The 26325-nt window shown below is 36.7% G+C and overlaps 1 protein-coding gene across 1 annotated transcript in view; it reads left to right on the top strand.

Annotated features, from left to right (window-relative positions):
* The window catches only part of WWOX (WW domain containing oxidoreductase), a 527331-nt gene that overhangs the window by 94080 nt on the left and 406926 nt on the right, over nt 1-26325 (top strand). The window contains 1 exon segment of the mRNA XM_065664014.1: nt 22391-22479. Within this exon segment, the coding sequence (XP_065520086.1) occupies nt 22391-22479 (89 nt within the window).

The following is a 26325-nucleotide window of genomic DNA, read 5'->3' as shown; positions in this document are numbered from 1 at the left end:
GCTGCTTGTGTAAGCATTCAGTGCAGGAGGTCATGTATACTAAAGTAAATGATATAATACGTGGTAGACTTATCTCTATGAAGAAGTATTGCCATCTGTTGTGAGTTTTTGTGTAATTAGGCCATGACTTAGTAAAATTTCTATATTGGTGGACTGTAAAATAGCATGAGTAGACAATGCGAGTTTGACTTTAGTGAAACCTGTTCATTTTTTTTGTCTACATATCTGAAAATTAAATGTTAGGAGATGTTTATCTGAGATATTTTCATTTGGGCACTGGTATGTTTTCAGTGAATAATTTCAATTTATTACGATTATGATTGTTTTCCAGTGTGCTTGTAGGTATTAAAAAGAAATGTGACTTCTCTAGAAAGCGTAGGCCAAGACTTATTTATGAGGTATAGAATGAAATATGAAGTTTATCTATATTGTATATACACAGTGCAGTTATTCCAGATAAAAAGATAAATACCAAAAGGGTCTTGTGATTGCAACATTTATAATCATGTGGTACATAGATACAAGAAAATTTTGTGACATTCTCATTTTTTTAGGTGCTGTCCATCTGGGGAGAATTTACACATACAGACACATATATATGTGTGTATATATAAACATGTTTCCTACTTATCAAACTTCTCCCAGAACAGAAAAAACAAAATTAGATTTTTGTAAGCTGGAGTGATGTGCATGTTCTTATTTGCAATGTATGGTAAAGTAATCTTTCAATTTTATTTTTTAACAGTATTCTATAATATAAATAATCTAGTCTTTTCTTCTGCAGACTGTTTAATTCAGACAGGTTGAAGTTGCCTCCAAAGATTGGCGTCAAATTGAGGAAATCATTCATGTAGTAAATAAGATAATTTGTTTCCACCCAAAAAGATTAAAATATAGATTTTTTTATTTTATTTTTCCCCATATGATTTAACACATACAGTACCTGCGTCTCTATGATTCTGAATGCATTTTGGAATTAAGTGCCTTTACATGGATTTCTGTTCTTTATTTTCTGCACTGTACTTTTAACTTGAATTTTCTGAATTTCAATTAGTATAGTCAACAAAGGTCTTTCTGTATTTCCAAGGCATTAATAAGTGTTTATATGATTTCAAAAATTGATAGGAAACTGATAGTCCTTATGAAAGGAGAGCTAGTAAAAATAAATTACAAGTCCTCTCAGTTTGAGTATTACTGTATGTAACAAGTAGGGAAAGATGTGTTTTGACTCCTGTTTTCTGTGCCATATTTACTTCAAGAATTTGTATGCTGCTCATTTTGGGTCTTTATAAAATCTGTAATTATCTTTTTTGTTCTTCTGCTAGTGTTACAGAATATCAGCCTTACTGCTTAGAGTTAAAATAATAGTTATTAAATATGTTTATGAGAAAACTCTGCTTGATGGAGGTGGAACAAATGTTAAGCAAGAGGGTTTTTTAATTTATTTTTTTAGTTTAGGTTTTGTTTGGGTTTTTTTCTTTTGGCCTGAGATGGTCTCTGCAGATATATGGTCTTGGAATACTGTATGGAAAGTGATCTGTCAGGATTATCTCTCTAAAACCCTGCCTATGAAAGGAAGACATATCAATGACCTGTAAACTGCCTGATAGCATGTGAACTCTTTCACTTTTATTCCAGTGCTCAACTGCCTTTTCTCAAATTTTCGATGCATAAACACACTGGCCTTCTGCAAATAAAGCAGTCCCAGTCCTAAAAACTTGTAACACCCCAGAAGTGAGTTTGCCCTCTACAGCTTTTGCAAATTTACCCTTGGAGGATGGATTTGGGTGGCAGGTATCAGCCTTGCTCACGCTGTGTTTCTTTGCACTGCACATACCTTTTTCACCCTTCAGGTGCACAGTCTGCTGATTGCACATAGGTGCTGTGGTGTGGTTCGCTTCAGGCGTGTGCCATGCTGTACTGCCTGAGCGCGGTAGTCAGAAGTGTTTTACTGGGAAAAGGTGACTTTTGTTCCTGTTGTTCTTATGGTGTCCTGACAGAAAAACAGACACAGTGGTAAAATATGAGTGTGCGTAAGGGATGAAGCAAACCCTTAATACTTGCAGTGGGAAACTGCTTATCCTCAGCCTAACAGCGCACGTGTAATTAATTATGCAGTCTTCTGATACTTGTTTATGTTCTTTTATGTGACAGTGGTAGTTTTGGGGTTTACTTAGAAAAAGGAAAACAAAAATAAAGGAAAAAGCAGCAGTCAGTTGCTGAAAATTTGGTTCTTATTATAATGTGGTCTGTATGGGAGTTACCAGCTCTTCTGCAGTGGATGTCAGGCTGGTTTAGTGCCATGGTGGTGGAAGCAGGTTCTCCCATTATAGATAACAGAGGTCCTAGTAAAGCCACCAAAGTTAAGGCTGAAAACACTTCTGAGGTGAGCATTCATGTTACTTTGTTGAGGCCGGACAGAATGGCAAGAAACTGTTGCTATTCGGGCATGAGCAACTATTGCTCTGCTGAAGGTGGGGTTCAGCTCTGTCCACCTTGATGGTCAGAGTAGGTTCAGTGTAAGCATACTGCAATTTTAAACACTTCTCAGGTTGTATCAAAGTTTAGAGAACTCTGTATTGATGGCTTGGTTTCACAAACAAAGGTTTGGGAAGGGATTTACCTGCACTCACTACAAGCACGATGAGGACGAAAAGGGCAATGTGGGATAAGCAAATCCGGTTGGAAAGAAGGCTGCTTGGTCATTGAGGATGTTGCTGAACAAGGCTGTTATCTCCTGGGTCAATCTCAAGTGATCAATGTCCTGAACCACCCTCATGCAGGGTTGGGTCTGCAGCTTCCAGTGCACCCTATCACCTGCCGTTTCTTCCCTCGCCTGTTGCTACAAGGCTTTGCAAGTGTGAGTAAACCCTTCGGGCCTTCCCAGTGGATTTTTTAGGTGAGGCACAGCATGCGCAGAACTGGTCCCACCCTTTACACCTGAGGTTTATCTGTCAGGGCCTAGCGAGCTTGGACGGTGATAGCAAAGTCCTCAGGTCCTAGGTTTGGTTAGTGTCCTTCTCTTAGATGGAAGGCCCTACAAGGCTAGATGAGCTCCATCACTGAGCAGGATTACTATTGCAACAACACATCACCAGTAGGGTAAAACTAGCCTCTCTCACAATGGTCTCTGTATTACATCTCAGAAATCATTCTGGGCTGTCTTAAGCATCAGAAATAAAGAAAAGATTATTTTCTTCATGTCCTGATGACAAAATAATGTGTTGGTTAAACTTGCCGTGTGAGCTTGTCTCCTTCATAATGCAATGTTAAGTGTATAATGGCTTCTTATCTGTTCTTGTGTAAAATCCATTCTGGATTATTGGTTATTATATAACAAAAGTTGTCTGCTTTTAAGGTTTTCTTTGTTGTTGCTGTTGTTGATAGCCAGCTAACATTAACTTCTAAGGATTTATCTGTTCCTGAATATTCAGGTCATTCCATTCTTATAAGATGCAAGAATTTTTGTACATAAAACCTATTTGTCCCCACTGCCTGCCCACACATTTGTCTGTAGATATGATTTTCTGAGTGCTTTTAAGCCTCAAGCATTGGCACTTGTATGCTAAAAGTTTGTGTGAGCAGAAAATTTCACTGGAGAAGGGAAAAAAAATTGTTAAAAAAACACTCCGTACAGCTGAAGTTAAAATATCTTCTCAAAAATTCTATGTTACAAATATTAAATGAGCTTTTAAATACATGCATAACCACTGATGAACTTTTTCTAAGACTCAGTGAAGACAGGGTGACAGATTGCAATCTTGGTTTCTCTTCCCCCTCTCCATGTATTTAGAGTTACTCACACTGTTCTGGAAAATCTACTTACTCAGATTTTTCAAAATAAATATTCCCAAACCTTCTATCTGAAATCGTATCACAGCTTTTAATTATTTAGTTAGTTGACAGTAGATTGTCCTAAAATTTTATCAAACACTAAGCACCCTCCTTCCTTACTGTATATTACATTGGCTGTTTTGAGTGACAAAACCACTTAGAGACAATGACTGTTACCATATTGTGGTTTGAAAGGTAAAACAGAACATTATCATCTTTTTAATAGGAACGCTATGTGATTCATAGGTGGTGAATATTTCATGCACTTTGCATTTGCCTTTGTGCAGGAAGGTAAATGGAAAGTAAATCCATGGGTACTTTAGACAGTAAAAAGGCATTACTATGTTACATCATATAAACATGTAGATTTGATTCTGCCTTTACTCATCCTGTAAAAAGAAAGTTTTAAAGTGTTTAGCCATACCTGGAAATGTAAATGCACCAGCCTAATGTAATGCTGAAGAAAAATTAAGACAAATGATACTGCATCCTTGCCACAAACTGCAGCTTGTACAAAATTCACTTTAGTTATTATACTGTGAATACGTGTGCTAAACCTCCTCTGTGTATGCACAATTTATGTTGAATGCAACATGAATCATTTTAATAGACCAAGCAAAAAGTCCCCAAAGTCAATTTTCAAATTATGAACCTTGGAACAGAATATAGCAACAATGAACAACAAATAGTTCAGATTTTATTCTGAACTACAAATGAACCATTAAAGGTACAGTATTCTCATTCAGAAAAAGCATTTCTTCCTTATCACCACAACATTTAAAACGCATAACAGGAATATTTCTTAAAGGTCAGTTCTGAATTTTCTATTTTTGTATTCCTTACTTAGAGGGACGTTTTTCAACTTGATGCCATGGAGATTTTGACATCTATTGTGAGGCCTGGGTGACTCTAGTTAGGTTCTGTCTCCGATCTGCCATGTAACCTTGAGAAGGTGTTTTATAAGTCAGAATTTAATGCTTTGAAATTCAGGATTCTGTCCAGAGTTACTGCTTAATGAGCGGCTTGGCTGCAGATGGGTCATTTCAGCCCTTTCTCTGCCTGATTGCAGCTGCTCAGTGTTACCAAGGCACAGCAAAGGTGCACAGGTCTTTTGCAGGTAGGTAGACAAATATAATTAAACAGATAAGAAAACAGAGTACTTGAGCACTGTCTAAAACCTGAACTTGATAGGTCAGGCTGTCTGTCAGTCTGGACAGAGGTGGCAATTTCTGCAGCCCACAGAATGCATGGCAGGCTGGCACAGAGAGTAGTAAGTTTTTATGCCCTTTGTGAGTTCAGTAGAATTCACATGCTCATAAAGAAATGCTACAGCAAGAGGATGGCCTCAGTGCTTAGGACTAGTTCAGTTTAAAACACTGGGACCTAAATTCTGCATTACTGCTTCATCAGGCACTGCATTTCAGAACGTAGATCCTCAAAATTCTTTCTTTAACCTCTGGAAGAACCTAAAATTCTGAAGCACATAAACTTTTGCAAATAAATGTCCATGGTATCTTACATCCTTGGTTCTGCCTGTCATTAGAATTCAATTAGTCCTAATATTTCATAGAATCATAGAATCATAGAATAGTTAGGGTTGGAAAGGACCTCAAGATCATCTAGTTCCAACCCCCCTGCCATGGACAGGGACACCTCACACTAAACCATCCCACACAAGGCTTCATCCAACCTGGCCTTGAACACTGCCAGGGATGGAGCACTCACAACCTCCCTGGGCAACCGATTCCAGTGTCTCACCACCCTAACAGGAAAGAATTTCCTCCTTATATCCAATCTAAACTTCCCCTGTTTAAGTTTTAACCCGTTACCCCTTGTCCTGTCAGTACAGTCCCTGACGAAGAGTCCCTCCCCAGCATCCCTGTAGGCCCCCTTCAGGTACTGGAAGGCTGCTATGAGGTCCCCATGCAGCCTTCTCTTCTCCAGGCTGAACAGCCCCAGCTTCCTCAGCCTGTCTTCATACGGGAGGTGCTCCAGTCCCCTGATCATCCTCCTGGCCCTCCTCTGGACTTGTTCCAGCAGTTCCATGTCCTTTTTATGTTGAGGACCCCAGAACTGCACACAATGCTCCAGGTGAGGTCTCACAAGAGCAGAGTAGAGGGGCAGGATCACCTCCTTTGCCCTGCTGGTCATGCTTCTTTTGATGCATCCCAGGATACGGTTGGCTTTCTGGGCTGTGAGCGCACACTGAAGCCGGCTCATGTTCATTTTCTCATCGACCAGCCCCCCCAAGTCCTTCTCTGCAGGGCCGCTCTGAATCTCTTCTCTGCCCAGCCTGTAGCTGTGCCTGGGATTGCTCAGACCCAGCTGTAGGACCTTGCAGTTGTCGTGGTTGAACTTCATAAGGTTGGCATCAGCCCACCTCACAAGCATGTCGAGGTCCCTCCGGATGGCATCCCTTCCCTCCAGTGTATCAACCGGACCACACAGCTTGGTGTCATCGGCAAACTTGCTGTGGGCGCACTCAATCCCACTGTCCATGTCAGCAACAAACATGTTGAACAAGACCGGTCCCAACACCGATCCCTGAGGGACACCACTCGTTACCGGTCTCCAGCCATTTCTAGATGCATAAACCTTAGTGAGCTGCGTGTTAGGTGTATTTTGTTTATCTGAGTCCTGGTTGATGAACGCTCTTAGATAATGCCTACTGAATTGAGATGCTCTGGGAGATAATGTGGTTGTACCTCAAGTTGGTTTGAATCATAATGCTTAATGGGAGATTTGTATCCCTCTTTTTTTTTTTTTTTGTGCTTGAAAGAAGTTAGTATCCTCAGTTTGAGGTGAATGTTCAGAGCAGAAGGTGATTGTATCTGAAGGAACCTTCTTTATTCCTTTAGCTAAAATGTCTAAGCATTCACTCACCTGGAGACAGAAAAGATTGTGCTGTTCATTTGGGATGTTCTAGGCTTTACTAAAACAAGAAGTGTATGAGCACAGCTGAAGTAGGTTAGTTACCATGCAGGGATTTGGAAAGGACATCTTTATTGTCTTCCTTCATTTGCCTGAGTGAGAGTGTACAGGCACTGATCATAGTTTGACCCTGCACCTTTGATGAGAGCCATGGATACAAGCTAAATGCTCTGACCGAGATCATCAACAGACTGAGATATTTAAGTTAATTTTGCATGGGTGAGAGAGCTAAAAGGTTTTGTGGAAGAAGTGTGCTCAGAAGTGTGTTTGGCATCTGATGGACTAAGTATGGCACCTAGCATGCCTGTGTTCTCTGGCCTGTCTGTTCCATCAAGTTTAGGGGTGTTTGTCCCATTTGTAGTTCTGTATCATTACTCTTTTCAAATATACTGAGGTACACTGTCCAGAGAACAGGCAGAGAAAGTGTGTAATTAGTGTGCTTTACTAGGCTGCACAGAAGAGTCAGCCAGGTGTGGAGGAGATTGGATGGTATTTATGAATGAATGTCATTATTTTGACAGGATGATAAATTAGCATTATCTAGCTTTGGAGCCCAAATTAGCATGTTTTCATGTGGTCTGGTCAGCACGGGGGCCTGCAGCTTGTGGCACCTTCAGAACAGCATCATGTAGCTTGGAAACACACATCAGCAAACTGAAATGGAAAAATGGTCTGCTGAAAGGGATTCAATTCAGGCCTTTGATTTGGCTCTCATCCTTCTGCCTCTCTTGATACAATATTTAAATATTAAATATGTTTACCTACCGAAAGCAAGTAATTTAACTTTTTAACTGCAAAAAGAAGATTTTTAAAGGAAAATTTAAATACTCAGTGTGCTTTACTGTCAATTGTAATGTGAATGGAGTATGCTAATAAACCTCTCAAAAAGTCTACAGGGGTCAGGCATGCCAACGGTGTTTACCCTTCAAAACGCAAATAGGTTCTTGCTTAAACTTGCTAAATTACTGGATCGAGCTCAGGAAATTATGAGCCGTATCTATAATGTGTGTAATGGTACCGTGTCTGAGAGTTACTTGGTGTAACTTTATTTTTAGGCATATAATCATCCTATTCTTTAGGACCAATGAAAGAAAGTTAAAATTTAGCAACTTTAGGAAATTATTGTACAGCTCTTTATGGAGTTCTCAGAAGCCCAGCACCATAGCATGAAGCATTTGAAAAACTAAATTGAAACCAAATGCTTACAAGTGCTGAAAGGCATCTAAATAGTTGCCTGACATATGTCATTGCCTCATCTACTTTATTGATGACATTTTTCATTGCTGGATAATTTCATTTATTAAACAATACATGGATCTAGTGGATTATAGGGAGGCTGTTGATCCTTTTAAACAAAATTCCGTACTTCTGGAGCCTTTTCATTTTCCTTTGACTTCTCTCTGTCCTCCTAAAATTGCTTGATTAATCAAAATCTTATAAACATAAACTTCTCTGCCTTATCATCTTGGCATATGCTTTCACACAGGAATTAGTGAGTCATGCCTCAAAGTGCTCTACCTTGTGCATTTGAGTGTTCTTAAACTGGTCGGATTTGCTGTTTAGTTTGGGGAAGACAGAATGAAGTGGAAAAAAAAAAAAAGACTCAAAAAATATGCCAATTGGTTTTGTGGGAGGGGAGAAAAGGGCTACTTTCACTTAACTTTGTCAGCCATGTAGTTAAAAGTAGAAACTGGCAGCAGTCGTTGGCTTTTCAAGTTAAATGTATATGAGAAAAATAGTCTGGTAGGAGAACACACAGTGTTGCCATGGCGTATTTGTGGATCAGTAGTCAAATCTAAGTGGAAATTCAGCTATTTTGGTAGGGCTGGGTTCAAGTTACTTCTAGGTACTACTACATGATATTGACTAAAATGTATTGCCATGCAAATTATGGTGTTTGTAAATTATCTGAAAACTTACTCTCAATTTTGGCTGTGCACAGTGTCACTGGCTCTGTCCTGATCTGCAGTTACTGTAACCCCAACCAAATATGTTACAGGGTGAGACAGGTGCTGTTGGGGATCTAACATCTGACTTGCATTTATTTCAGGGCTTTTAGTTGGGACTCTATAAAATAGACGTGATAAATTGTCTGCATCTGATATATAAATTTGGCATCAACTTTACCAAATTTATCATTTTCTCATTTATTAGCCCCTGGGACAAGTTCAAGTGACTGAACAGCTCTAAGCAGTGAGTGACAAGTGAGAAATACATTTCTCAAAAATTGATTATTTTCCCCCCTTGCCTTTGTCCTTTTCTGCATGTAATATTTTGCCATAGCTGAATCTGAAATCCAGAATATTTTAATGTATAAGCAAAAACTTTTGTTGTTTTTTTTCTTTTTTTTTTCTCTTTTTTTTAATTATATATATGACAATCCATTATGTCATGGTCTTGCAAGTCAGAACATTATATCATCGTCACAACAGAATTTTATGCAGATGAAGAAGCAAATTTCCCATCTACTATCCAGAAATCTCCAACTAATTTTATGGTATCAAGGCAAAAAATACATTTTTATGAGTTTTGGGGTTCCAGTTTTGACTTCTTGCCTAGCATTCGTGTTATTAATTGTATGCCAGTGCTGCAGAGGTCTAACTGTGACCACTACAATATTGTATTGCGCACTGTACTGAGTTCTAAGAGACAGCTTGAGCATTGAAGAATGTGAAATTTATACTGGTAGAGTGGGAATATGGATCAGCAATCCATAGATTTTAGCCAAGACCAAATCAGCAATAACATTAGAGAAAGACACCTGTGTTTTTGTCCAGGCCATGATCCACTGGATTATTCTACTACATTCTACATTGAGCCTACATGAGGGCACAGATCATGCTATAAAAAGAAATGGAAAAAAAACCCTGAAAATCTCTTATTTTTGTTTTCTTCTAGATCATGAGATTTAAAACTTATGAAAATGATCTGTATGTATGGAAAGATGTCATTTATATTCTATAATAGTTATTCCAATGTAATGGCGCCCTCCCCTTTATTCCTCAACATCAGGCATTTTCTTCATTTTGTGATATATTATACGGCTTTTTGGTGTAACTACACTTTTGGATCTTATTGCATAGAATTTATGTGTTGCCTTATAGAAAATTTGTTTCATAATTCATTAATTATTTACTATTACTTGACCTTACCGTACATGAAAAAACCTATCCCATAACTGTAATTTCAATTCTCTCTAGTGTGAAATCAATCACATTCCACTTCTTTTATATTATTTAAAATGTGAATGATGAAATTTTCTTGTGCATTTCTCCTGAGTTACTGAGAACTTTCAAACATTAGTGTGTGGAAAATATGCAGGCTGTCCCCTGCAGACCTCGGTGAACCACTGATTGTATTGCAAACACTGCAAAACCATCTGCAGTGGATGGGATGTCCTTTTTTTTATGGGTGGAACTGATGGCTGATGCTCAACAAATGCAGTCTGGGGCTGTTAAAGACCAGGAATGTTTTGTAAGAGTATGCTTCATAAGAGTATATTTTTCTTTGTGAACAAGTAATATTAATATTCAGATTAGGACCCAGATTTCAATTAGTACTTTCTCCCTGTCTCTACAATCTGATGACCAAATAGTTGATGCTAATATGATACTACAGAATGAGTTTGACCTGTTGGTGGGAACCACTTGGCAATTGGATAACTGGAGAGTTCATTTCTGGTAGTCGTGCACCCTGTGCTGGGTGACTGATGTGATGTGTATCATGTTTGTAGTTACAGTTCAGAAACAACTGGTGAATGTTGTGGGAACTAGGCCAATGCATAGAATAATATGATGAAAGTTGTTTAGCGATACTGAGCTACAGTCGCTGATTGCTTTGACAGTAATTTTGGAAAATGCAAGGGTAGATAAAAGGAGAAATCAGTCATGGACTTGAGATTTGTAAAATACTTTCTGAAAATCTGCAAGGGACATACTGTCATAAACCAAACAGAGTTTTGAAATGGTATTTTAAACAATAGAGATATGTTAGTGGAACAAATTACACTTGTACCTCAGCCTGCACAAGCACAGAAAAATAAGACTTTTGTCCTTGCTAAAAAAATTACCTCTTATTCATTCTTTCTCCTTTTGCCTGCATGCATGTTCAGTCTTTTTCCCTTTGCAAGACAGTCAACAAATCATGCTTTTTGTCTATTATTCTTTCACTAGTTAAATGCCAAAAGTTGTGTATCCTAAAGCATGTCCAGATTGCTGTATGCATCTTATGCAGTGTCCTGACTACTTTAGAAACATATATAATCATATTAAGCAAAAGCCATTCAAGCTATTCATGTATACACTTTTGTAAAGATCAGATGTAATTGACAGTATTTAATTTTACTTCAATACCAAAAGTTTTTTTAAATATAGGTTTTCCTGATACCCGAGTGTAGTTAGGAAAAAAATTCTGAGTATATGTAATATTATACAAGGAAATAAAGTTAATTTTCTTGAAATATACAGTATAGTATATAGATGGAGTTTGGGAAAAAATAGTAGAATGAAAAGTATAAGGCTATTTTCCTAAGCCACATTTGCTAAATGCAGACTTTTGCAAGGTCAGCAGTTATACTGGAGTTGAGTAGAAATGGCTTCAGTGGCTTTAACTTTACCAGTGCCCTTGATGAGGTGCAGAGTTGTCAGTATTCTCGTAAAATTCCTCAGTGATGGCTTCTTCTGTTCTCTTTATTTCCTTAAGTGAACATCTGTCTAATTGTTCACCTCCATTGCTTTAGTGCTTTCCTCATGCTTTCTCTGTTTCCAGACAATAAACTTTATTTTCTTCATAAGAATTCAGTCTACGCAAGGGTATTAGGCAGCTTGTTTGCACCTTTTAATTTCTGGAAGTTTTCCAGAAGGGCTTTTTGCTGTAGTTCCAACGGGTTCATCAGTGAATCATGTAACATAATGCAGCATTGTGTTTGGGTTTTTATCCATTACCTTCTGTTTATAAACATCTGCTTGGAAATTTTCGTTTTGATTTTTTTTAATATGTTTTACATTTTTGCATGTGGCATATGGGTAAGATACACTGTAGCTGCCATGATTTCGGGTGTTCAGGTGGGTACAGCCAGTATTTACCTTAAAATTGGGGAAAAGCCTAAGCTGCTCCTTAAAAAGCAAAATTTTAAGGTAGACTGTGTGCCAGTTATTTAGCTATGTAATAATAGCTGCTAAATTAAAACAAATTTAATATTTGAAAGGCTACATTAAGACGAGGCATTAACACTTGTGGGTGCAGACCTGTGGAAGGCATCTTAAAAGACTTTCTGTCCAGGAGAAAGAGTATTGCTCACAGTTAGGATGCTGCTTCTCTTCATATTCAGTTTTTTGTGATCAGTTTTTGCTTCTTTTATGAAAGGGAAAGGCAGTGGTGATGGGTTTTTTTTTTCTCCCTCACTTTCCCCTCCCTCTCATCTATAAAGCATTTATATCAGTCTTGTACACCTATTCTTCAGGCAAAACTAAATTCTTCAGTTAAAAGCAGGTTGTTGTTTTGCTTTTCTTGCTGCTTTTCTTTCTGTAATGGCAGCACTTCCGTGTTTTGTATGTACAAGTGCTGGTAAGAATGCGACTTTTGAGGCATACTCTCCATCCTTGTCACTATATTGTTCATTGGCAGGTTATATTTAGGAAATAAGTGTTCTAGTGACTATAATCATAGGTGATTGTCAACTCTTTCACTATATTGCTGCATGAGACAATTATTTTCTGGAGTGCTTTTGTTATCTAGAGTTTAAAATGTTATCAGAAAATCCATCTATATTTATTAAATGAAAATTTCAGAGCTTTTCATGTCGATGGTGCTTGAAAATAAGGCGCTTGATTTTGGACTTCATTCACATTTACTCTAAAGTAATTTTAAACTTTCTTAATTATTAGAACAATGGGACATGGCCTCCTGACCCCTCCAGTCTCTGTCTGAATGCCGTCAGCTTTATGCATCTGTAAAATACACGGTCTAGACTTTGATCAGAGATTTTTAGACAACCTTATGCTTTTAATGACGTTTTTGGTGTTTTATCTTCTATATTGCTGACTACAAGTTGGGCAAAATGTTTCCTGAGATGGGCCATGTTTTCACAGAAATTTAATTCCAGTCTTTGTGTTTATTTTGTTCATATTTTCTTTGTCATACAATCTTTATTTCTTTAGGAAGAAAGTACAGAAAAACTTCTTTCTTTTGTGCTCACAAACCAGGTGGCACAATGGCTGGTTGCCATATTCTAATACTGTTCAGATACACCTGATGTTTTCTTGTGCATGCAGAAAGACAATATTTTACTTCAAGTCTGTTTTGTGTATGTTGAGCATATATTAAGAACCTGATCCTGCCAACTCTTATTTGTACAATAAATCTTTACTAATGTGATTCAGTCCTTTTATTTCACTTTCTAAGATTGCGTACACAACAATGTGACCATTTTCAATGTATCTCTTAGCTAGGGAATGTGAACAGTTGTGGAAACAAAAGAATTTGTATATGGGTTTATTTTTTTTGAGGATAGCATTCTGTCAGATATCTGTATTATACTGTTCAATGCTAGGAGATTGTCACTGTAACCTGCCAGTTAAAATCCCTTAAATAGATAATTATTCAGTTCTTTAATTTCTTTGTTTTCTCATGTATTTATTTCTGTTTACATTGAAGCATCCTGATATTATTCATGATTTAATGAGTGATGACTTTTAGCTATATCAATATTTGTATTTTCCTAGGATTAAGAATGGGGGGAATGAAGTGTACCTTAAATCTACTGGTGAGCTTTGACGTAGTTCAAAATAGCTGCAATGCATTTTTAAACCTGCAGACGTCACTATTCTGCCAATTAATTCTGCTAAACTTAATGCTCATATGCTATATGAGCATTAAGCTCTGACCACATTGAAAATATATGTTGCTTCCATCTAGCAATTACAGCACTTTGCTTTTAATCTAAAACAATTTAGTAAGATTTATTTTAATATTGTAACATCGTTTTCAACATCCGCTAAAGGAAATAGTATGCTTTCCTTTGAACTTGTATAAGCCATGTCCTAAGACTGTCTTTAATTATTAGTTATTGTTGTTTCGATACAGAGTTATGAACTATTTATTTTGTGTCATATAACATACCATTTTTAAGCAACATTTTTCAGTCTGCCCTCCAGGAGGGCAAGCTGCCCAGAACATCAGGGATCTCACAGTTATTACTTTGTGTCATATATAATCTTGTTTTTTCCTGCAACAAATAAATCTTTGGGCCTCCCTGCAAAAAACATTTGTGGTTACAGTATAATAAAAATAAACCGTTTGTCGTGACTGCAGCTGACATTTATCAGCCTATTTGTGGGTGCTCTTTCTCTCTCTGTATAATACGGAACATAATTTGTCACTTTGTAAATACATTCCAGCCTAAATCCCTGCCAGCATCTGTTAGTGTTTGAAGGATTAATGCACTGCACAGTGCATGTCTGCACTTTCAGGCAACAACATAGCTTATGATTATGGATCATGAGAGAACAGGGAAAAAGGGTTCATTTTGTATTTACTTAAACATTGTTGCCCTTTTGACCATCATGCTTTTCTCCTCTTGTTTGTCATCTGCAGTAGCGATGCTGGTTTTTCCTCTATGTGTAAAAACTCCTGCCTAAGTTTTATACATCAGCATATGCATAGCTGTACATAAAACATGCCTTTAATTTTATGGATAATTAACGATAGTATTCTGTTGCAGGAGGGATGTTACTGGTTTAGTCTGTTTAGAAAGACTGTTTTCCCTCTGCCATTTCCAACAAATCCATTGCCCAGTTTGTCTCCTGTATTGCATATTCCTTAGCAACCCATAAACTAGGTTTATTTAATCTCAAAAAAACCTGTCAAATTGAGGAAGTTTTTAAAAGGAACCCAAGTCTGTAGCTTCTAAATTATCCCAATGCCGTTTGCCTTGTTGCTGTTTTTGAAAATGTATTCTGTTATCACTTCAAATCTTGCAGAATGAAAAGAATTGAAAGCATTTGAATAGGAGGCTCTCCACGGCTGAGAGTCTGTGGCATGTTCCCAGGCTCCCTCGATTATTCTATAAACAAGAAGATATGTTTATTAGAATAGTAAACCACATACATGTAATATATTGCCTAGATTATTTGAGATTCTCCGAGATAAATTCAAATGAGCTTTACAGGAATGGGCGTTTGGAGACGGAAAGAAGTGGTCTAAATCCAGAGAAAGAAAAATATCCAGCTAAAAGTAGGCTCCTAAGTAAATACCCACAGTTCATGTACATTAAGAGCTAAACAAATTCCTATTGCCAAAACCTACAGTAGATTTTTATTTTCTTTTTTAAAATGCATGTAATTTCTTGTTACTGAAGCAGATGTGTACTGCCTGCAATGGAACCATGCGCATTCAGGAAACATCAGGGACATTTGGAGCCTACAAAACGAAGTACGCTGAAATTATAGTCTAGCAATTTTGTGTGTGTGTGTTTTGTTCTCTCTGGTTAAGGAATAAGCAATTTTAAGACTGCCCATAGGAGACTGAATTATTTTACTCTTTTTTAAAGCATGATTTAAGGTTACTATGGCATAGTTTACTTCTCTAAAGATACTAATTTCAGAAAGAAATGCAGATGTTTTTCCTTTATTTTTTCCCCTTTATAATTATCTTCAGAAGATATAAAAGGACAAATTTGCAGATATTGATCTGAGAGTCAACTAATGTAAAGATTGCAAAATAATATTATTGCTTATTGTAGTGCTACTTATTGCAGAAGATTTATAAAAATTACACTAAAATATGAAAAATGAAGAAACAACAAAGAAAGTAATAAGTGTATTCTGCATTTCATGTGTACAAATTTACTAGAAGAAAGAGATACAGTTTTTAAATTATTAGGGAATTTAGAATGACTATTGCATGACCAAGAAAGCTCTTTCGTGTCCGAGTTAAACATATGATCTGTACCTAGAGACTTCAGTCACATTGTGTTTGTGATGTAAATTTTAAATTGTAGGTAAATTAAGTGTTTAGAAGATGGGGAAATACAGCTGTTATATTTGTTCAAATGTGAAGAACAAATGCCAGGTTGGTGTATGGCATCCTCAGAAACTGTTCTCCTTCACATTGCCTCATATTTATTACTCTTCCACATCTCTCCAGAAGTTCAGTGGCTCATTTGTGGCCTTTGTATTTAATCTGTAGCTAAAGGAGGATCCAGACGTCTCTGCTGCTTTTATAACTCAGTTGAGCTCAATAGTTAAATACACAGTACAGGTATTCATTCGAGACTGTCATGTGTGGGGAACTGCCGTTGCACCTCCAAGACATTCATTTGCAGTACAATCCTACTACAGCTTGAGGGCTTCAGGTTTTTCTGAAGAGGCCTCTTACCGCTCTTAAGTTGTAGACGATGCCCAGAAGATAAACACTGTTCTCTGTCAAGCAGTCATGTTCTGGAGAAAGGGTAGAGGCAAGTAAATAATAGGAATAGGAATAGTAATAAGAATAGTAGTAGTAGTTGTTGTTCTTGTATTTCATTCTTCATAATAAAATGTAGGTCCAAGGATGACCAGTAATCCTAGCAGTCTGAGGCTCATACTGACCCATTAGGTCTTTATATATGTGTTAATTCACTTGACTTGGATGAAGGCAACCCTTGCAGGAATTCCATTTTTGTAAAGAACATGAAGATATAGTTACTTAAGCAGAAAGAGCTACACTATACAAAATCTGTTTTTGAGAGAGCTGACATGCAGCATGAAAGTATGTTTGGTAGGATGGGCAAGATGAATGGGGGTTGGACTAGATGATCTTTTGAGGTCCCTTCCAACCCTTGGGATTCTGTGATTCTGTGTGAATAGACGGAAGAATTTACACCAGTAATTTACAGCCAAAATACAGGTAAAACAAATATGTTTGGGAAATAGTGAAACCAGGTATTAATAAATAAGTTGTATTTGTAATGAAAGAAAGAAAATGCTTTTAATCTCTGATTTTCATGAAGAATCATGATTAGTCCCAGCATTTTCCTTGTATATCACATAAACGGGTTAATAAAATAATTAGTAGTTAGGAAATTGGTTTGCATTGTGTACCTTCTTGTATAAAGTTAGTGAAAATTTGAAAAATTGCTGATATTGGGGAGTAGAAGGGAAGTAAAACCTAGAAAAATGAATATAAAAATGTTCCACCATGATGACTTTTAATGAACTTTATTAAGGTATATCGAATGTAGTGGAAAGACATGCTACTGAAGCATCTAGCATATATGTTGTATTACTCTTAAAGCACTTCCATAAGAAGTAGCTGCATGGCATTCAACGCACACAAGAAGATGAAGCTGGTGTTACATAAATACAGTTTTGCATGAAGTACCAAATGTTGCCTACATTAGGAACAATAATACTTACAGTCCTAATCCTGAGTGAAAGCCTTTTTCCCTATTATGTACCTCCATAAATAGTGCATGGCACTGGCTATTGACTGCCATAAGCCATGTGTCAAATTGTCAGATGTGCTTCTAAAACATCCTCTGCTTTGTCCTCAACATGGAAATACGGGTTTATTTGGGCATTGCTTGTTATATGCTGAGTTTTGGTTATTTATCTATTTTAAGACTTTTCTACAGCTCTGATGTCAAATTATTTTGTTCCTGAAGGTTTTCTGTTTCTCACGCTGCATTCCAAGATGTCATCATCAGGATTTTTCTTAATCAAATTAAACTGCTTTATACCATTTTGTTATACTTTCAGTCTCTCAAAGTCAGATACTTTTTTTGTTGTGCTATGTATTGAGTTTTGAGTTAAGGATTTTTAAATATCAAAGATTTATACGTGGTATTTTTTGAGAGTAAAATTACACAGTAAATTATGTAGTGTCCACTATGTTACATTCTAAGTAGGCCCTTACAAAATGACTTGTGCTTACATAAGATACAGGGGCTACAGCATATTTATTAAGACTCTTCAACTCTGTATGAAACTGGAGCAGTCAGAAGTAATGGTGTCTGCTGAAAGATTCTTTATCATATGAATTTACTTTTAGTCATCTATTATTTATTTCAGCTATTTTATATGCCATTATAATAAATATTATGACAGAGAAAGCTTTTATGCTTCAACTTATTGTACTGCTCTTCACTTCCTTGCAATCCTTCAGGAAAATGTAGCTATGCTTTACCTATATTTAACGTAAATCATCACTTACATTTGAATGAAAAATTCACTAAGAAAAAAGGCTCCTTCTTCAGTACCAAGACACAAATGCACAATCACGTTTACTGCCAAACTACTCTACCATGCAGTGTTCATTTTTAAACAGTTTTTAAGCTGTAAAGTGAATACATTGCATATAGTGAAATTGCTTGCTTTTTGGATGTTTTCACTTCCTTTTTAGTTTCTGGCCCAATAAGCATTTTTCTAGCATGAATGCAAAATATAACCAATTGCACTTAAGTATTTTTAATATTCTTTTTTATCCAATAGGGAGCGGTTTACATACAAAACTGAACAAACTGGTTTCTGCTGTTATTTAGGGTAATGAAAGTTACTTGGAAATATTGATAAAATACTTTCAGAACTGGGCATAAAATCATGAAATACAAGATACTATTTTTTCTTTGCACTTTGCAAAATGTTATTGTGTTGTGTTTAAAAGAGGACTTGTTAGGAACCAGAAGATAATCTGCCTTTGGCCCTTTCTTCAGAGACAGGATGTTGGTGCCTAGACATTGTGAGCCTTGAACTGCTCTTTGGGATTCATGAAACACAAATACTCCCCAACACAAAAGAACAGTTTCAGCTGGTTCTAGCTGACCTTGTTTCCACACAGTTCAGTAGACAGCAGAGGCGTATCTGCCTTTGTGTCTATTGTCCTTTTGGCCAGTTTATGAAGCTGGTCTAAATCTAGTTCTGAAAGTGGTTTAGGGCACATTGGGACTTCTGGCCTGGGAATCTGCAGTGAGGGCACCAGCTCACGTTGCACAGGCTCTCAAGTGTGCCACGTAGTAGTGATCCTGAGATTTAGAAGTGAGCTCTTTAAATGACTCTACACTCATTATGTTACTTAGTTTTCCCTTAAATTATGTTATTTAAAATAATGAAGGAACCATTAATATCTTTTGTTGATTTAATTTAAAAAATTCTGGAGTTTTCTGCCTTAGTGTGTTGGTCTTATGATGTCAGTTTTAAGACTGTGTTCTGTATTTGGGAAAGTGGCAAGTCCCATTTAAGATTTCACAACATAAAATGAGGCATAATTCAGTACTGAAAATATGTGAAGTGAAATAGTGAGAGACATCAGCATAATACAATTATGACACATTAGATCAGGATTTGCAGCATACCATTAACAATCAGTTCTGACTGCGGATTACAATTATAGTTACAGTGCCTTTTAGCAAAAATGGGTTTTAGCTTTAAAAATATTTTATTTTTCTATAAATAGCACAATATGTGATATGTGCCACATAGGCTTATAGGGAAAGATGCAAAACGTAAGAAAGGTGATACTGAGCTACTGTAAGAAAATAAAAAGGTGTCTGCTTGTCATTGGTTGGAGCTATTCTTACAGTAAGAATTATTAAGGACATAGCATGCAAATATATTTCTTATTTCACAGCTTTTTTAAAAGAAATTGTGACATTGAAGCATAAGTAGGAAAATTTGGAATGAAATTTTGAAATGAAAATGGTGTGATATAAAAGGCCTAGCATTTCACTTTCTCAAACTATAGTAAGAATTGATGGTCTACAGAGCACCTCTTTGGAGTGAGGAGTACTTGAATATCAGTTGAAAAGGGAGAATCTGAAACAGATCTGCTGGCTACTATTTGGAGAAAATTAGTTTGGTTTCTTGTATGCCTTCAGAAGCAGGAAAACAGAGCAAACGGCTGTCTCTGTGCTCAGTATGGACTTTGTGTGTATCTGAGAGAAATGCAGTCTGTTACCATCAGGTTTTTAAAAAGGAAAGTCAGGGAGAAAGTTGAAAAAAAAAATTGTTTTGCGATTTGCTGATGTATTCCATGGAAAAAATTACTAAACTCATACTTCTTTTTCCTTCTTAATTTTTCCTTTTTTAGGGCATTTTAGATACATTTTCCTGTATTTCTTAATGAATGTTTTCTGTGTTTTTTTTCTGTTTCTGTATGTGTATCAGAACTAAAAGGTGAAGTGGTGTTATATTGTTTGAAATAAATTATCTTACTGTCTGAAGAAAATGTAGTATGAATAGAAATGTGGTCTCATTTCATTGGCGAAACTGGTACAGAAAAAACATGATTATAGTTTGCATTTGCTGTCTGACAGTCAGCCATTTATCATTTGCAAGAACATGATTTCTAGACTTATGGTTTTTACTTTTTCAATATATTAATCCACAAATCTAAGGCCAATCCTAATCTTTTTAATTTCTATTTCTGAAGGTATTTTGGAGGCCTCAGTCTTTTTCCCTTTTGGTACACAGGTACCTCTCTTCTTTTCTTGGACTCAGTAGCAGAAGCCTAACACGTGACACTAAGAGAAGCATCAATGAGTAATACTGTGTGGGCTTCAGTCTGTGTTCCCAAGAGGACAGTAGCTAGCAACTTGCGTTATAGTCTGTCGAACTACTTGATCATTATTTTTTTTTTGACCCTCTCATGTCCCTGTATTTGTAGCCTTCTTGTCTTTTTACCCTTGAGAGAGCTAAGAGAATGTTTCGACTGAGAAAAGAAGAAGCAGTGTGAACCCAGCTACACACGCTGCTTGTCTATTAAGTAAACAGCTTTGAACTGGGAAGTTGTTATGGAGGTCTGTTGCGTAATGCAAAGTAGCATCATCTTTCTCAAGTCTCTGACCATCAAACAGAAGAAAATATTTACCCAGTGGGGCAAAATGAGTTCCAGGATGATGTGCATCTTGTGACAGTAAAAAACCTCTTCATAACCAAGTTAAGTTTGGTTTAGCGTTTTCAGACTCCATCAATTGATATTTCTTATGGAAACTGAACCTGTTGAAATTTTAGTTGTGTTTATTTTGTTGTGCTGATAAGTCTGGCTGGAGTGGGACAAAAAGATTTTGAGTGACATTCTGTTTAAACCCAACCTGTAAGGTAATTGTGGCGGGCAGAATGGATGCTAGCAAAATAGAAAACAGATGTAGGGAGAAGAGTAACAGATGTAGGGAGAAAAGTACCAGATGTAATGAAACACGGAGATCAGATGAATTGCTTGAGCTTGGGAGACAATGGGAGCACTCCTCTTGGTTTCTTTTTGTGCTGGGACGTGTGCTGCTTCCTTCTTGTTCCTTCAGAAATAGTCATTGTATAACGTTGTAATCACAATAGATTGCTGTTTACACCGTGGTGCTAACAAAGTTCCTATTGCCTCTCCATTTGAATGCTGCCTTTGACTGCATAGTACCACTGTATCTGCTTCCTCTTGTTCTTACTCTTTCTTTGAGCAGTGCTAATGTCCAGTCTGGTCCATGACCGCTATACATAGGTGTAGGTGGCATGTTGGGATTACATGAAGTGTCCCTCTAATTTCTTTTTTTTTACTGTATAAGCTAAGCAGAGTGGGCTGAATGTTGACATGCTTAGGTCTGGGGAGAGTACAGGGCTTTTGCCAGCTTTCCTTTATGTACCAGAGTGTGTATGTGGTGATGGGCAGTAGTGAGTCTAAAAGTGAAGGTGAACACAAAGAACAGAAGTTCATAATTCCTTAGGGGATCTCTGTAACTTAACTGTCATGAGAATTGGTATTTTTGCAGAGGATCATAGATGTCTTAAATATAGTGTCTGTGGAAGAACTAGACAATTGTTGGATGTGGTGGTACAGACACACAGCTGCAGTCAAATGAAAGCTCCTTCAGAACTGTGGCTTAGAACAACCACAGACTGCTGGTTTCTGTGGTGACTTGCTTTCACTTCAGTGCTTGCAATGAAAATAGACTTGGTTCATTTTGTTCCAAGATTTGGAGTGTGTTTCAAAAGGTCTGAGGAAGCTTAAAGCTGAAAATTTCGAGTTGTTTTGGTGGTGCCCAAGGTCATTGTGTGGGATTGCATGTCCTCTTCTAGGGGAAAAGTTTAAGTACATATGCAATTTCTTTAGAAGATACACACTCATAAACTCTTATTCTGTGAAAAAAAAATTGTCTGATCACTTGTTTTCTACACTCATTTTATACCTTTACATCACCTGCTATGAACAATAGATTGTTTGGAATACTGTGTGCAAGTTTGAATTTAACTGTTATTTATGGAGTAGTTACTGAGTATTTTTCTTTTGGTAGCTGTGTAAAGAATGCCATGCATTAAGAATAATGCTTCCTGTACTTTATATTTCATGAGTTACATAAGTTTCACCAGCAAAATGGAAGCTAAAAGATACCATATTAACCTTAACACTACTTTGTGTTGATTCATTTTATTATATAAAGCTATGTGTTACTCAGCATATGTTTTTAGCAGAACCACAAAATTGTAATGCTACTTTTGGCACTAAATGTTGTGTTCGTCCATTCGTTTTGATGATTTGTATTCACTTTGGGGTTATAATGTTAAACAAGGGAATCGGGTAAGTTTCATAGCACATTTACTGTAACATGATACTGTGAACTAAACTTGCTCTTATTTATCTTTTTTTATATTTTCTCTTGTTCCAGCATAAAGCCAAGGTAGAAGCAATGACCTTAGACCTTGCTTCTCTTCAGAGTGTGCAGCACTTTGCTGAAGCATTCAAATCCAAGAATATGTAAGTACTCAGAAAATTACACATAAGAATTTCTTGTTGTTTTAATATCTCTATCAGCTGAGCAGAGTTGGCAGAATTCACCATGGTTGGACTGATCTAGTGGATAATCTTTTCACAGGATTTTTCTTTATTGGAAATTAAAGATCACTTGTTTTCATCCTAAAAAAAAGTAATAATTATGGATCTTAATATTCCATGTAGCCCTAGAATTAAAGGGAGCATTGGTACCCCTTTGGCTATTGAAAAAGGTCAAAGCTGAACTGCATAAAAAACAGCTCAGGCAACTTTCATCAGTTTTGCAGTGGCTTGGCAGAGGTCAGGGATGAGCAATTATTGCACTTCTTGTCTTACTTTCTTTTCTAACCTTTGTGCTCTCTCTTTTTATTTTAAAGCATTAAAAAAATAGCCATCTGAGCCAGACAGCTCTGTTTTCCAGACCTCTGTCTGGAATAGTCTATAATTAAAAAAAAAAAAAAAAAAAAAATGGAAGGAGAGGTGTTCCTAATGACATCACTTAACAATAGACAAATTTATATGGCGATAATCAGGTTAGCTTCCAAATGGCTTGTTTAATTTAGCTTGAGCAGAACAATGAATCTCTAAATCGAAGAAATGAATTGAAATCTTTAATTGCCAGCTCTTGGCAATAAATTCTGCACTTTGTGCTTTTATCCACAGTTTGACCCATTGATTGTTGTGAGTATTCAAACTTCGCTTTTTTCTGCAAGTATTTATGTAACACATATATATCTTACTGAACTTCTCAGGAGAATTTGGCCTCTTAGCTTTGAAAATATATTGTCATAGGAAAAATATATAACAAAGCATGTTTTTTCACTTTTGAAATACTGCCAAAGCTAAATCTCACATGGATAGACAGATGACATTTTAGTACTTATAGATCTTTTAGATTCAAAGAATTGTCAGAACTGACTTCTAACACAAGTTCCTTTACTGCTAAAATCCTTGGTAACAATATTTTCTTACCATATATTGTTGTCATGTATTAAAATTTTCTTGAAATAGAAAGACATAGCAGTCATTTTCATAATATGCAAACAGTAAATGTTTTAATTTAGCTTCTTCATGCTTTTAGTATGCTACATTCATTTAAAAACTATATAGTACAGTGAAAAGTTAAACCCACCCTTCTTCCAAACGCAGCTCTTAACACGATTTGTGTGTTGTAGATATATCGTGGTCATCCTAGCTAGTCCATTTGGTATGCATGTTTGTAAATCCTTTGAAGTGAACATGCTTAAATCAGTTTTTGCCAGAGAACTTAGAAAATGAGAATATATAGAATCAGTAAAGATATATAATCAGTAAAACCTGTTTTACTTTTGTTGGCATACATTGTTTAACCAGTGTAGGTCTGTTAAACTACATTGTCAGTGATAGACATGTTTTATGAATGTTTCACTCCCATTTTATTTGGCAAACTTTTAGTAATAGCATTTATGGCCTCTGCCTTGCCTTCAGATATTTGTGTCTCAAATGCGTGAGTGTCCGGCAGGGCTACTCCAGGCATTATAGGAAAGTTTAATGTCTGTATCTGTTGTGAGACTTGTGAGGTTTTGACCAAAATGAATTTCCAGTTATATTTTGTTTAAAGTCTGAAGCTGGATGGAAACCAGACCCCACACACTGCCTGTAGCAGTGGATCTTTTATCTGATGAAGATACAGAAGAGTTACCTTACAATCATCTGCACTGGCAGGAGAATGGACTGGAAGACCTACTAGGGCTTTTTGGCTCTGATTTTCTGTGATTTAACTATGTCTGGATATGTTCAGAAAAGCAATTATATGGCATAGCATCTTATTGCTACAGTGGTAGCCCTATGTGTTTTCCAGCCCTAATGTATGCTAACTACTTTTGTCTCTTCGGTTATTTGTTTTGCTATAGCATCCAGAGGCTTTTGTCCGATCAGTGTTTCCTTTGCATTAGTAGCTTTATGAGCAATTGAAAGAAATCTTACAGGTTTTGGTGACAGACTGACTCTTGTTGTTTATGCTTTGGCAAGTCTGTCAGCTGGTAGCCTAACTTTCTTAAAAGGCTTTGGTATCTCTGATCTCATGCACCTGTAGGAGAAGGCATTCTGTGATACACTCTCTTCAGTTCCCATGAGGTAGCTCTAAGTCCTGTTAATGAGCATGGGAAATAAGTTATAAGTACAGAGTTTTCTTTCTTATAAAATCTCTTACAGATTTCTTAACAATAAACTAGTAGGAAAGGCAAATTAAGTGTGTGTTTGTTTTTCCTAAACAAAGCTATCATTTGAGTTCTAAGTTGTATAGATCTTGGTTTCTGGGAAAAAAACTACAATAATTTTAAAGTGTGAAGGAGAAAGTTTAGATGAACTCACACATTTTGATAACATTTGTATTTTTATTTCCTACAAAATGTTATGTGAAGAGGCCTTTTGTATTCAGTAGTGAACATCTTACACTTCTGGGTGCAGATAGTTTTACTGTCTGTTTAATTTCTCCAGTCTACTGTTGCTTTCAGGGAAACTCTGGTGAGCTACAGATCTTGATGAAAGCTGACCCAATAACTAAAATTTACAAAATAAAGGATAGATTTGCGTGTCTTTTGAAATTCTGCTTTTCTGGAGCACTTCGTGACCCTAGGCACTATTTTTTATCAGCAGATATAAGGGTGTACTCAGTCACATCACAGCCCGGGAGCCTGATCTTCCCTGGTTGATAGCTATTGGGAAAGGGTCTTCAAGGACTGTTTTTCACAGATGTCTTCCAGGATGAGAAAACTAGAATGGAACAACTCCAGAAAAAGGATCCCTAAATTTTATTGAGTTAAACATCAAAACCTATTGCAGCTGGGGAGGGTGGTGGGATTGCAGGGAGCAGGGAAAAAATTGCTGAGATTGTAAGTCTGCCCTAATCAAAAAGTTGTAGAGACAGAAAAGCAAAAATCCTTCTTGAATGTGCTTGAGAATCTGAGAGATTGTGGAAACTACGTGAAGAATGAAGAAATGTCATCCTCTGCTCAGCAGGAATTTAACAGGGTCTGGTTGCATACAGAAAACAAATCATGCAACAGAGGGAGCATGGAGAAAAACATAAATAATAAACAGGAGGAAAGAGTTACTCTGAAAAGAAATATTTATCATAAATTGGAATAGTACTTCAGAGATAAGAAGGCTTCCTTTTCTGAAAGTAAAAATCAGATGATTAATCTTCAAGTTATCATGCTTCTGAGATTTGATAGGAATCTTTTATTCCTGTTTGGATTTGCAAGGTGTTGCAGCCTTGTCCGCAGATAAAATTTGAGCTCAGAGCACGTAAACACAGGTAAATTAAGCTGTATTCCTGTAAATATATTCTAAAAAAATCCTTCATCCTCACAGAAAGAAATAAGTTTTTGTTTGCATTACCAATACTCCTGAGTTGATGCAGATGTTTCTCCTTCTGAGACCTTTTTTATCCATGCAGTTTCAAGTAAAGCTTTGGGGGAGAAGGGTTTTGCAGATTATTCTAGATCCTGCAGTTCCGTGATCCCAGCAAAGTATAAACTTCCCTTACGAGAATAAGAGTGCTTGCCAGTTTTTCTTGCCCTCAATTACAAAGATTCTGTAATAACCTAAATGTTATAATTTCATTGGCTCTCCTAAAGTTGTCTCTGGGAGAAGACAGAATAAAAGATATTGCTGTTTAAGTCTTGATCTACCTCTTACTTCATTGTAGCTCACCTGAACACAATGTAACTAGGACATAAAATGGAAATCTAACTTTGTGAAAGATGGTGCTGAAGGACTTACAGATCAAATTATTTAGAGAAAGAATGTTTGTTGTGTTGCAGTAATAGCGACTAATTTTAGCCTCTC

Source organism: Lathamus discolor, chromosome Z (assembly GCF_037157495.1).
Source record: "Lathamus discolor isolate bLatDis1 chromosome Z, bLatDis1.hap1, whole genome shotgun sequence".
Taxonomy (NCBI): domain Eukaryota; kingdom Metazoa; phylum Chordata; class Aves; order Psittaciformes; family Psittacidae; genus Lathamus; species Lathamus discolor.
Note: the sequence above shows the minus strand (reverse complement) of the source record. Positions and strands in the feature narration are given on the sequence as shown.